This window comes from Lissotriton helveticus, chromosome 1_1, assembly GCF_964261635.1.
Source record: "Lissotriton helveticus chromosome 1_1, aLisHel1.1, whole genome shotgun sequence".
In the NCBI taxonomy this organism is placed as follows: domain Eukaryota; kingdom Metazoa; phylum Chordata; class Amphibia; order Caudata; family Salamandridae; genus Lissotriton; species Lissotriton helveticus.
In genome coordinates, this window is record NC_136057.1 from 1,992,548,156 (window position 1) to 1,992,562,213 (window position 14,058).

The following is a 14,058-nucleotide window of genomic DNA, read 5'->3' on the forward strand; positions in this document are numbered from 1 at the left end:
TCGCTTGGTTTGTAAATACTATGAATGTTAGCAGCTGACCTGCTAGTAGGTCAGAAGTCCCTGGAAGGTCTGATTCGTCCAGGTCTGAGGCCGTGAGAGTGAACACAGAGTCCCCTGTTGGCAAGTAAAGTTTGGGACTGGCAGCGTGCGAGCGAGGCTCGCCTCTCTGCTGTTAAGGCGTGTAAGGCGTGTCAGCCGTGCCAGCGCTGAGCGTGCCTGCTGCCTCCTCAGCACTGCCTGCTCCTGTGCCTGCCTGGACAGAGCCGCTCAGACGCCGCACGCGCTCCTCGCGCCCTCTCTGCCGCTCCTCACTCTGTCCGGGAGCCCACGCGGGACTGAACTTCATCGCCGGCGGAGGGACCCCCGGCCTCGGCCGCTGTGAAGCATCCCGGCGCGCGCTGCTGCCCAGCCCCGCGATGGAGGAGGCGGACCTGCTGCGGGAGCGGCTGCTGGCCATCACAGTAAGTGCTGTGCTTCTTGTCCTTATGCCGCGGGACAGTTACTCACCGTCCAGCACTCTGTGCTGGAGGCGGAGAGCCGGGGCTGCTGATCCTCGCAGGGGGCAGGGGCGCACGTGAGGCGCCCACAGCCTGATCCGGAGAGCGCCGTTCTCATGGCAGCTGGGAGCAGCAGAGCTAGTCGGAAGGGAGGCATGTAGCACTATTGTAAAGCCACTGGGATTCTTTAAACACGTATCTAGAGCTTTAATACATGGCGAAGGGTTCCATCTTTGTAAATGTACTTTCGTACAACCGAGCATGCGATGTAAAGAACTGCCTGAAGGACGTCATTTCAAAAGCAAACATCTGAGCTGGGGTCAAGTGTTGCCAAGAGTCACTTCTAGGTCCACATATATTTTTCTGCATTTGTGTGCTCTGATTTAGGCCAATATGGTACACTGCGAACTCTAGATATATTCATTTTATTTGGCCAGGATCACCCAGGGTGACAAAGGCGAGAGTGACAGGCTCGACGCAGAAGGTTTCAGTTTCTATGTGCAACAAGTTGGCATATATCCGCTGCAACGAAGACAATACTCTAGTAATAATGAACTTTGATACCCTTGAGTGCCACCCCACATGCCCGTTGGCACGCATCACACTCTTCCTCTTTAGGTGATGCACTTAGAAACAGAACATGGGGGGCTAACAACAGTATGTGGCGGGCGGATAGAGCTTGAAATACGCCTAAATTAGGCTCAAACACGTTGTGATGAAGTGTATTTTCAGAGGCATTTTTACAAAGGTGATATTTGCAAAGCTCTCGAGTGAAGAAAGGACATAGCGCGTGAGTCGTATGACAGAAAGTACACCCTTATTCCTTCTAATGAAAGTATGATACAATGTATTTTATATACTGCATAAAGTAACGAATGAAATGATTAGGAGGCGAGTGTAATTTCTAATGCATCCCGCTGCTGCCACTTCAGTGCCAGGGGTGTACTGAAAAGCTATGTAGAAAATTGCATTTAATCTGGGTCCAGTGTTATTGGATGACAACATGTCATCAGAGATAGAACTTTTCCATTCAAGGCCTTTTCTGGCACCGACCACGTTTTATGTGTGTTAGTACAGTTAGTGCATGTGAAAAGAACCAAAAGCACAACTCCCAGATGCACTGATTTGTTGAAAACACCACCTCGGATACTAGCTCTGCCAGTGACCTGGGCGCATCCTTCAACATTGTTCTGGTGGCCCCTGGGAGTGGTTTTCGATCTGACTGGTCTCTTGGTTTTAGCTACTGTTTTTGTTCAACCCGTAGACTTCCCTTCAACTACACAAATACAGCGCATTGGCCAAAGTCCCAAAGCAGGGCTACTCCTACCATTGCTTACCTCTATTGGGCTTTCATTTAATGCATTCTGGGAATTTTAGTCTTGGTCTGCTTCCGTTGAGTTAACACACTTGAAACTAACGATTTGTAAAAGCAAATGCTGGTGCTTTTGTACTGTAAATTGTGAGCTTCATGTGCGGAGCTGTTAAGCTTCTCAGTTCCAAGCATGAGTAGTTTAACTAGTCCAGGTTTTATCTGTGCGTTCTGGAGGCTGTAGTCCCGTTTAGCCCTTTATAAAATCAGCACCACCTGTACCAGAATGCAAAGTTATAACCAGAACTGGATGAGCTACTTCCGCATGAGCATGGGAAACTTGGGAGATCCGTACAGTATTTGAAAATGTCTCCACCGCTCATCCACCCACATCTCAACTACTACCTCTATGAGAACAACAAATTCCCACCAACTAAGTTGGAAATGAAACTCAAGATAAATACAAACACAAAGTTTGCCAGAATAATTTCCAGTTCATTGAATGCAGAAAACATTTTCAGCTTTTTTTCACCGAGATCTTATATCTCTTCTAAAGTGCTAATGCAACTGACAACACCACACATTAACAGTGCCTTGAAGTAGATGTTTCACTTGTTTAAAGCTGTCATTTGCCCCATCTATGAGGGTGACGATCAGCCAGTTCTGGGGTTTCCAACAACAGTGCTAAGTATTTTGGGATTTGTAGTTTCATCACTTTTTTCCTTATACATACGTATCTATATAAGCCCTAGTTGTCTGGCAAACTAGACCAGCTGAAACCTTCCCTCGTATCATAGCGGGAGTTGACAGCTATGTTTGCTTGCCTCCATACACGTTTTCACGCTCATAATTAAAATGGCGTCGGGTTGCTTGTATGCCCTTCACTGCATGTGCTTTGCATAGTTTGAGGTTGAGTCTTTTCATCGCCTGCATGGACCAATGTCATTAAACAGAGCAGCCTGTGAGCTCCTGAGAATGTCCCTGGGGTGCCCACTGCGGACTTTAAATAAAGCTTATGGACAAGTGGACCCTGTAGAAGGGACCTCCGGGTGGCAAACCCAGGCCCTCTATAGATATCTATAGCATTTCTCGTTTCCCTTCCTCCCCACAGCACTTCAGAGAAGCATTCCAAAAATCCGCCACAGCCTCAGCTGTCGTGCGCGGCCTCTTTAAATACGAAACTTGCAAACATCCTTGTTGTTTTTGGCCGGCCTCAGCCGTGTTTGGCACAGCTGTGAAAAGGTTCCTTTCTTGGCCCTCACTTGGTTCTGTCATTGCCACGGGGCCTTAATTAAACTGGTTTCCAGCAGTGCATTCGAATTCCACATTTAGCCGGGGTATATTTATTTTGTGACATCAGCTGCTGCGTGCTGCTGCACAGCGCGGCTCTTTCACTGGGTTCCTGTTTGGGGCAGAACAGGTCTGTCCACTGACTCTGCAGAGGTCTCAGATTGTCTCATGTCAGGTGCATGTAGCTCACCAGGCCTGCGGTTTTTCCTTTGCATCATGGTACTTGCAGTTGGCTTTTTTCATTATACATACCGGCTTACCACGCTGAAGGGGCAGAGAAAACCAGCATTGGCAAAGACACTAGATTTGTCTAATGTAGAACGCATACACACAACCTGTACCCACATGAACATGCGCACAGACAAAAACAGCTATTTGAACTAAGCTCTACAAACATACATTTCCTCTTGCACAAAGACCAACAAATATGCACGCATCAGCAATCTGCTCTACTTTGGATCCACAACTGTCTAGTAATGTTAATAAGAAATGCTTCGGGACCCCCTCCTTGGTACAAGTAACTACGCCTTAGAACTCTCCTTTAACAAGCGTGAGAAGCATCTGGAGTTAAGGAAAGTGGTGAAACCTGGCTTTTCCCCATGATGATGCCACAGTGACTAGACGCAACCAGCTCCCCTGACCAGGGCAGAGAAAAAGTGGTGCCTTAGGCATATACCAGGACTTCTCTGGAATGCAGATTGATGCCTGTTACCACCAATAAAAATCTGATGCTAAAATAACTTTGATAAATTTTTATGACATTCGTGTGGAATAAATTTACTTACACTGAATCTAATTTACATAAACCCGAACATGTAGCACCTATCTGAACACCAGGATCCGCAATCGAGATCAGGTATAAATTCCAAAAAAGAAAACTCAGTGAGGTGGTTATGGTAACCAGATGACTCCATGTCACCAGGGCACAACTTTTCCTGTTCTGGGTTTTGATATAACATATCAGTGCACTCTGGGAATTGTAGTCTTCATCGGCATGATAAATGGACCAACACACCTGAAAACAGTGATATGCAAAAGCAAAGTCCAGTGGACACCTTGGATGCAGCTTGATGACTTGGACTTTGCAGACGACCTGGCCTTACTCTCCTATACCCTTCTGCAGATGCAAGAGAAGACCGACAGTGTGGCAGCCACATCAGCACAATGTTGCCTCAACATCCATGGGGGAAAAACCAAGATCCTGAAGGCTAACACAGCCAGCACAACTTCAGTCACTCTTACAGGGGATGCATTGAAAGATTTTGAGCCCTTCATCAACCTGGGCAGTTCACAGGCAGGAAGGGTGGTACAGAGGCTGACATCATGGCAAGAATCAACAAAGCAAGGGCAGCCTTCATTCAGCTAAAGAAGATCTGGAGCTCCAAGGACCTAACACTGAAAAGCAAGATCAGGCTTTTTAACACCAACATAAAATCAGTCCGTCTGTATGGAGTAGAAACGTGTTGGACAACAGTGACCACCACCAACAAAGTCCACACCTTCATCAACACCCGTATGAGAAAAATTCTCCAAATCCACTGGCTAATCACCATCAGCAACAACGACCTGTGGCAGCAGACCTTCCTGCTCACGAAGAAACCATGAAGAGACCCTGCGGCTGGATGGGTCAAACCCTCCTCAAGCCCATATCAAACACCACCAGGCAAGCTCTGACCTGGTACCCTCAAGGAAAAGGAAAAGAGGAAGGCCTAGAAACACCTGGTACAGAGGTCTCAAGGCTGACTGCAAGGAGATGGGTTACACCTAGAGTCAGATTGATAGAAAAGCCAAGGATAGAAATAGCCAGGGAGTCCTGGTTGATGGCTTATACATCAGAAGGGGAAGTAGGCATACGTATGCAAGTAAGTACGTAAGTATGGGGTCAAAAAAACAATGGACTGGGAGTATTTTCCAGTGGCTGAGATTATTTGAAGCATTCCACCCATCACTTTATTTTATTCTTTAGTATGTCTGCTTTAGGGGCACTCCATATTTTGCCCTGTGCACCTAGCCCTGTCGTATTGCATATGTGGTAAATAAATAAATAATACCCTATTTTTGACTAGGCTTATAGCATAACAGATAGCTCAATAAAATAAGAGTCAAGATTCGAGGTAGTAGGAGTTTCTGCAGGTTTATTACAGCATAAGGACAGGATCAGGACAACCTGCATAGAATGACCCAGCAGGGGAAAAGAGGCCCAGCAGCTGCTGGGGCCGGGTCTGGGATGAGCGCGCTAACTTTTAATAATAATACATTGACTTATATACATAGCGCAAACACATAGCATTACATTGCAGTAGGCGTAACAGTGGGTGGAGCAGAAGGCGTGACGCGTAGCAGTCGCGAAAGATAACAGTAAAAAGAGGTGTAACTGGGAGTATACATAGACATGTGATGCAAACGTAACAGAATATGTCATGAATGGGCGGAAACATAGGAGGGGGCTACCTAAGGAGCCGGGACCTCTAACCTAATGGTGCGCGAAAACTGGCAATGACGTGTTACTAGGAGAAGCTGGGGGCTACGAACTCTGTGCTAGGAGCAGAGACTAGAGTCTGGAGGGTCGGAGCGACATGTACCTAAACCCTATCTGGTATCTAATGTTTAGGGAACATGTTGATATAAACTAGAAGTCATGAGGGGAAAAGCTAACTTGATTCTAAGACTGGACCATGCATTATTCTACATGTAGTGCGTGATGAGGAATATTAAATGACCATTAATACAGTATTTCTCTAACGTGGAGACGAGAAGGCTAGACAATGACGGAAACTATTGATGCAGTTCAGTAGCTTAGGAATGCAGAAGGAGGACTGAACTGATAACTGGAACTATAACATACTTTTGGCAGACTCAGAGGCAGAGCCAAGCTGCACCGGGCACTGCGAGGCAGGAAGTAAGTGAAGGGTCGAGGATACAGGTGGGGGCTGTATCGCTCCTCAGCGAGGCTTTCAGGAGACAGGAGCTGAATCTGATGTCCGGGCCCTTTTGAGGCCTGGAAACGGGGGACTTTATAATGGAATAACGTGCACACTGGGAAACGTGGCAACATAACTTTACATAGGCCTGATATTCGTATTATTCACGAAGACTGGAAACTGACATATCAGAGGTGGACACAACTGTAATTGCGTCATTAATCAGGCATGGGGAATAACATATGCATATTGGTCATGCACACATAACATATGATGGATGAGGCGTAGGGACACAGAACATGGCAGAATTTACTTTTCCACATTCCCTCCTTGTCACTACGTTTCCATCAGGAAACATCAATTTTCATGATACCATCTATCATTTCATACAGTACCATTTGCTCGTCTCGAATTGTCTTGGAACGGGTTTTAGAACGGGGCTTGGGACTAGGAATACAAGAGGTAGCACACATGCTGCAAATCGCAGGGCCACATTGTATACATAGGCAGCAGCTGAATATGATCGCTACTGCAATACCTAGAAAGGACAGGACTTTCCATCCCCATGCGGAAATTATATTCCAGAACCAACCGGACCATGTCCAGGTGCCTGGATCATGGTGTAACAGATGGGCAATTTTATGGAGTCTGGTTATAGCTGAATAAACAGACGGCGCGTTATTTGGAATGAAAATGCAGCAACTAGATCCGATGACTCTACAGGCCCCGCCCCTATCGGCCAGTATGACGTCAAGGACGAGACGATTTTGCAAAACGACAAATCTCATAGCAGATTGTTCTTCGGTTAGGTTACCTAGAGCAGAGGCAGTCTCATTTACTACAGCTTCAAGGGTTCTTGTTAACCTACGGATCAGTTTACTATTCTGGACAGGTCCTACAAAGAAGAAGAAACCTTTATTGAAATCTGTATACTGTTCTAGAGTAGTTTCAGTATAATCGACAATTGGGGACTCCCTTCTATGTCTAATGTGTACTAGATGTGTGTTTCTGTGATAATCAGATGGGGCTAGAAAAACAGGTGGCAGTAGGAAAGCAATGTAACAGGTTCCCTCCCAATCGAGGGGCAGACGGACATATGCGGTCTGACCACAAATAAAATAAGAATGACGTGAAACTTTGAAAACAGATTTCCCACTGTCACTATACTTGATAATAGTAGTACATTCACTATGACCTACATGTATGGAACCATAACTACGGACACATAATTCGCCTTTGACAGGTAGTACTGAAATAGCAGGTAAGTCTGGAGTAGTATCAGACTGAACATTCAGGACCATGAAATTCGACGAATAATTACCTAAATTATATACTTCATTTTCTAGATCTAAACCTGTTCTGTGGGGGAAACCTTGCTTGTCTGGAAAACATGTATTGTTAAGAAAAGACATATCTGTTGAGGATGACGTTAACGTGGACCATGCTCCACACGAACCATTGTGTGAGAATGGATAAGGAAACAGTGGCAGAACTCCCTTCGGTGTCTGGAAAGGGGGGAGTCGACCACATACCCAACAATTAGTGGCATTGCTGGTCTAGTGTGAATAATGTAACATACGGATGAATGTGTTGTTGCGCATAGCGAGGCGGTATGAATATTCGTGAGGAGGCAGATCACTAAACGTGTGCTCTACTGTAGCATTAGCAGACATATTTACATGAGGAACTGGAAAACACAGGAAAAGTGCGTAACTAGTGCAGGAAATCATTATGCTGATGAATAATACGAAACTCAGAAAAACGATACATCTGATTGAACTTTGACTGACTCTCTCACTATGGGGGTCTATTTTATACATGTCAGAAACAGTCTAACCGTTTCACCTAGGGGAGGACTTATACAATCAAACTGACTGACTTATTTTTCTAGACCTGAGCTTTAACTTATACTCCTGTTGCGGAGTTTTCTCTAACAAGGGAGGGGTTGTAATAATGTCTTGTGCGGGACAGTCCTTTAAAACAATGTTCTGGCAATCTTTCGAATCCTGGAAATCCTTGGAAATGTTCTTGGAGACTGGTTTCAATCCATTGAAAAGTTTTACATGAGAAAGGTGGACCCACCCCTTCCTGCCTTCCAACTTGACGGCAGTACGGGTGGTCAAGAGGACCTGGCGTGGCTCCTTCCAACGTGGTTCCAGCGGACTTGATCTGTCGAAATTCCGGACCATCACAAGGGAGCCTGGAACGATCTCGTGCGGTGCCACCTCGGTATTGTCTGGAAATGCGGCGGCAACCTGTGAACGACATGAGTTGAGGGCAGACATCAAGGAAGCTAGGTAATCTGTCAGCATATTACATGAAACATCGGTAATACTTCGGGGTCTAGGAGTACCCCACATGTTAGGGGGGCGGCCGAATACGACCTCATACGGGGACAGACCTGATCTGGAATGTGCGACCATGCGCATATAAAACAGAGCAACTGGCAGAGCTACTAGCCAGTCCACACCTTTTTCTTTACAGACTTTGGCAATACGGATTTTCAGGGTCTGATTATGTCTCTCTACGAGACCGGCTGCTTCAGGATGGCGTACACAATGGAACTTCCACTGGTACCCTAACAAAAGGGAAACGTGCTTCATGAGTTCGGATGAGAATGGCTGGCCGTTATCAGAATATACGACTCTAGGGAGTCCATATCTAGGGAAGAATTCACGAACCAACTGCTTGGCAGTGGTCGCGGCTGTGTAATCTGGGACTGGATATGCTTCTGTCCACCTGGACAAAGCGCATACAACTACAAGGACATACTTGAAACCTCGACATCGCTCCATCTGAATATAATCCATCTGGAGGACCTCAAAAGGGTGGTCAGGGGGCTGGAAACCACCTTGTTCCACCGGGACACTTTTACCTGGATTAAACTGACAACATATCATACAGGTACGGACTTTCTGCTTGGCTGCAGCTCGTAAATGCTTGTTGAACCAAATGTTCTGGATACTGTCTAACATAGCTTTTTCTCCTAAATGGGCTGGACTATGTGTGGTATTGATAATGACTTGAACCATAGAATCGGGGAGAAACCATGTGGCTCTACCCTTCGTTAACCATCCTTGATCTGTCTGAACCCCTCCTTGTTCGGACCATTTCTTGATTTCAGAGGGAGTAGCATGTAACTGGATATCTATGACATCTTGTGTAGGGTCCTTAACTGTCATGCAGGTAGTCAGATCTGGAGTATGTGTCTGATTAACTGGAATGTCTGGAGTCTGTGCTGTAAGCTTGGCTGTGCGGTCTGCTAGATCATTACCTTGGGAAATAATGTCAGTAACTTTCGTATGTGCTTTGCATTTCATGATAGCAATAGATGTCGGTAAATGTATGGCATCTAACAGGGCTTGAATAAGGAGACCATGCTGAATCTTGGTTCCATGAGAAGTCATGAAACCTCTCTCCTGCCAGAGCACTCCGAAGTCGTGTACAACTCCGAATGCATAACGTGAATCTGTGTAAACATTAACTTTCAGGTTCTTGGCATGTATACAGGCTTGTGTCAGAGCGACTAGCTCTGCCGCTTGAGCGGACAGGGTGTCAATACGGTGTGTTTCAATAACTTCAGTGTCAGTAGTCACTGCATACGCGGCGACTAGTTCTCCTGTACTAGTTCTCATACATGAACCATCCACATAAAGTGTCAGGTCAGGATCTGGTAACGGAATGTCTGTCAGATCTTGTCTTGGCTTTGTCGTAATGTTAACTACTTCCACACAATCATGTGGGTCTGGATTTGAATTAGCTGATGGTAACAGTGTAGCAGGATTCAGAACGTTGCAGCGTCTGATTTCTATGTGTGGCTGGAACAGTGTCAATTCATAACCTGTTAAACGTGCAATTGTCAAGTGCTGAGTTTGTGTTCGGTTTAAAAGAACTTCTACTGAATGTGGAACTTGTACTGTCAGGGAATGTCCTAAAACTATGGAATCACTTTGTCTGATAGCTAGTGCTGTGGCTGCAACTGACTTGAGGCACGCAGGCAACGCCTGGGCGACTGGATCTAATGTGCTCGAAAAATAAGCACAGGGCTTGTATTGTCCTGCTTGATCTTGTGTAAGAACAGATAATGCTGTACCTTCGCGTTCAGTAACGAAAAGTGTAAAAGGCTTACTGTAGTTCGGTGTAGCTAGAACTGGAGCTTGACATAGGGCTTTCTTTAACTCGTTGAAACTAAGTGTATGGTCAGATGTCCAAGGGAGGACAGTCGATACGGCTGCCTCCTGTGTCGTTAACTGTATCAGTGGCTTGGCTAGAAATGCATACCGGGGAATCCATTGTCTACAATAAGAAGTAAGGCCGATAAAGGCACGTACCTCCTTCTGGGTTCTGGGCTGGGGAAGACTCGCTATTAACTGGATACGGTCGGGTGTCAACTGCCTACCCCTCTTGGACAGCAAGTGTCCTAAGTATACCACTTGCTGGACACAGAATTGAAGCTTCGAAGGTGACACCTTGTGCCCCATCTCGGCAAGGAAATACAGAACTGTAAGGGATGCTCGCTCGCAAGCACATTCAGAACGGGCAGTGATCAGTAGATCATCGACATACTGGAGCAGGGCAGTGTCAGTTGGCATGTGAATGTTGTCTAGTTGTCTCTTAAGTGCTTGACTATAAATACTAGGACTTTCTGTGAAACCTTGAGGAGCGCGTGTAAACATATAGCTCCTTCCATTTAAACAAAATCCGAAAAGAAACTGGCTGTCTGGATGAATTGGAACACTGAAAAATGCATTCTTGAGATCTATGACAGTGAAAAACATGGCTTCGGAATCAATGGCTGTTAACAGGGAAGAGATGTCTGGAACAACTGGGTACTGAGGAATAATACATTTATTAAGCTCTCGTAAATCAATCACTAATCGATATACTGGGGGTGCATTTGGATCAGTACGTTTCATGACTGGAATGATCGGGGAATTGCATACATTGGAGTCAGTTTCTACAACTACTCCTTGAGCCATGAGCTCGTCAATAATTTTGGATAAGGCTGCTACAGCCTCAGGTGGCAATCTGTACTGTCTGATTCGGGGTAACACTACACCTGGCTTGAGAGTCACACGATGAGGTGTGATTTGCATGTAACCTACATCAGTTGGACCTTGCGCCCATAAGTGCTGCGGAACATTAGACAATCTTGAATCAAAATCTCGTAATACATAGTGACCCTTAAAGTCACGTAGGAACAGACGTATTCCCTCTGGGGAACAGCAAATAACTGCACCTAATTCTTTCAGTGTCTTAATGCCTAATAGGTTTTCTGGACATGACTTAGTAAGTAACAGATCAGTAGTACGGGACAATGGACCTACTTCTAGAGTGACTGGCTTAGATATCTCGTTAACTATTGGTTTTCCTGAAAATCCAAGGGAAACATTTCTTGAGCCTGAGAGCGGAGCCCCTGGAACTTCGGCATGACTAATTGTGGTCCTACTTGCCCCTGTATCGATCAAAAACTTTCTGTCTTTCCCTAATACTTGACTGTGAACATAGGGACCTTCTTGATCTACAGGTATCTCGATGAGAGGCAAGCCTACCTCCCTCTCTAGGCTGTTTCATGAATATGACTGGTACTCTGGATACTCAGACTGTGCATACTGGTACATCTGTGATGTGACATGCTGTGTTGCAGCAATAGGCTGCGGTGCGGGAACTGTCTGTTGTGCATTCTGTAGCTGAGGAATCTGTGAAACTTGTTCTTGTCTAGGCGGACGTGGTCTTTCTTTAGTCTTACCAGTAGCTATGTTATGTTTCAGAACTGCACACTCGTTTATAAAATGACCTGGCTGTTTACAATAATTGCAGTTCCCTTTAACGGGAGCTGCAGGATGACTGACTTGATTCGGACCCCTCTTCTGACTGTCTTGAGGAACAGATTGTGCAACTAGCACTTTCATTTTCGTGTCTTTCATACGTTTTCTTTCGTGTTCTTGCTCTTCCCTGATTCTATTCTGGTGGTACTGGAGCATCTGGAGCATCTGGGACGGAGTATTTGCTTGCCAGGTGCTTTCGACTTTCAAGACTCGATTTTTAATTTGTGGACTTGAATTCTCGACTAATTTAGTAACGAAAAGATGAGGGTATGACTCACTACTTGTCTTGAGACCACTGTTGATACTGAAACATTTCTCAAATCTAGAATAAAAATCACTAATATCTTCATCTTGTTTCTGTTTACAGGCTGAGATTGCATCCCAGTCTTCTTTTCTCGTTGTCAATAATCTGGGTAAAACTTGAATCAATAATTCTGGTAATTCTTTACATTTATCTCCAAGACCGGTACCTGGTACTCGTGCCTTGTCTTCAGCTTCTAGAGCTGCCCAATCGATCTTTTTCTCTCCCACCTCCCATTCTTTTTCTTTTAACTTTTCATACACCCCTGCGGGTAACAGGACCTTTAACATTTTAATGATATCTGGGTAAGTGTATTCTCCCATACGGAGCATGTCTTTTAATTCTCTATGGAACCCTGCTGGATCTTTGTCATGACAGGGAATTAATTTCTTCATTTCAAGAAGTTCCATCTTTGAAATTGGAGTGTATACAAACACTCGTTGCATTACGCCACCCGCCCCTTGGACTGGGTGGACTTCTCGTAACGGATTCTGTCTGTCTATGTGGAATGATTTACTTTCTGGGGGTGAGACATGAACGAAATGCGGGTTCAGAAACGTTCTATATTTGTGGCGCTGTTCTAGAATGACACTAATTAAATCGGTACCTAGACCTCTCCATTTATACTGGAGTAACTCGTTCAGGATATCATGCAACGGGCCTGGGTCAGAATGTTGACCCTCATACAAAGTAATGAGGTGCTGAATCATATACGTACCCACCAGTCGTTGCTCGGCTGGGGGCAGTTTCAGAAACATTTGTGCCACTATTTCGTCTGGAAAAGTGGTAGAATCAGTAATCCATCGGACTGCTGATCGGGCTAGTTCTTGTTCATGCATGGTACTTAACTCACTATAACCGACTCGTGATTTCAGAATGTGATCGGTAGCTTGAAATACTTGTTCTAGAGAACCTTGTTCTGTTGCTGGATGATGGAAAATAGACTTGTGTTCTGGGCGTAAATGGCGATCTGGAAATCTAGATTTTCCTACATATGCTATTCTGGCGGGATTCTCGTCTTCCTCTTCAGGATCAGAGATACTTTCTTTCTCGCTTACTTGTGCTGCTTTACGCTGGTCGTGTAACCTTATTATTTCTTTACGAATTTTCTTGTACATACTCTCCATGGCACTGACGGTCTTGTGCTTACCCTCGGCTATATTATCACTCCACCTTGTCAGGATTCTCATTTCGGCGGGATCTTTAGACGGGTAATCTTGTTCTCTTATTAGACAATTGATCAGGAACTTTAATATCATGAGCTGAATCTCGGCTTTCCTTTGAGACATAATCTCGCCAATACTTTCTGGATCATCCCCTGTACGGATGAAACGATATATTCTGTCTAGATCTTCTTTCATATTCGGTAAGGTGACTAGATACTCGGTCACCCTCCTTACACGTACGGAATATAAAACCATATTATACTCGCCTGGGACTGCGTCATAGACACATTCGTTAAGGGCTTGTCTGATTTCTGTGACAGACTTATTACTTTTAGGAGTACGCTGTGATGCTTGAGCATGTAATTCGAGTGCTGATAAACGCTTGTGTGGCGGCGGGGTTTGAGGAAGACCTCCCCCTGCGGCCCCTAGACTAGAATCGTCGACTGACATTCTTCGTCCTGGCAGGGTCGGTAATTGTACTTGTATGGCGGACTGGGCCGGGGGAGCTGTTAAGGGCACCCCGGTGTCTGGAGGAGCATGAATTACCTGGTTTACAGGGACTGGCGGAGCGCGGACAGGATTTGCATATTCGGGGACTGTGTCGTCCAGATAGGACGAAATAAAAATATCAGCTGCGGTCGGTTTGTGACGTAGCTTGGTCGGAACTAATGGTGGCGGGAAATTACTAGATGCCTCTGGGGTCGCTTTTGGCACACCTTCGGCAAGAAGAGGATACATACCCTTAA

The 14,058-nt window shown here is 45.5% G+C and overlaps 1 protein-coding gene across 1 annotated transcript in view; it reads left to right on the forward strand.

Annotated features, from left to right (window-relative positions):
* The first annotated feature begins 214 nt into the window (after window positions 1-214).
* The window catches only part of PALMD (palmdelphin), a 185,464-nt gene continuing 171,620 nt past the window's right edge, over window positions 215-14,058 (forward strand). Inside the window, exon 1 of the mRNA XM_078644283.1 lies at window positions 215-461. Coding sequence (XP_078500409.1) covers window positions 417-461 — 45 coding nt within the window. The 5' untranslated portion in view covers window positions 215-416. The remainder of the gene's footprint in view (window positions 462-14,058) is intronic.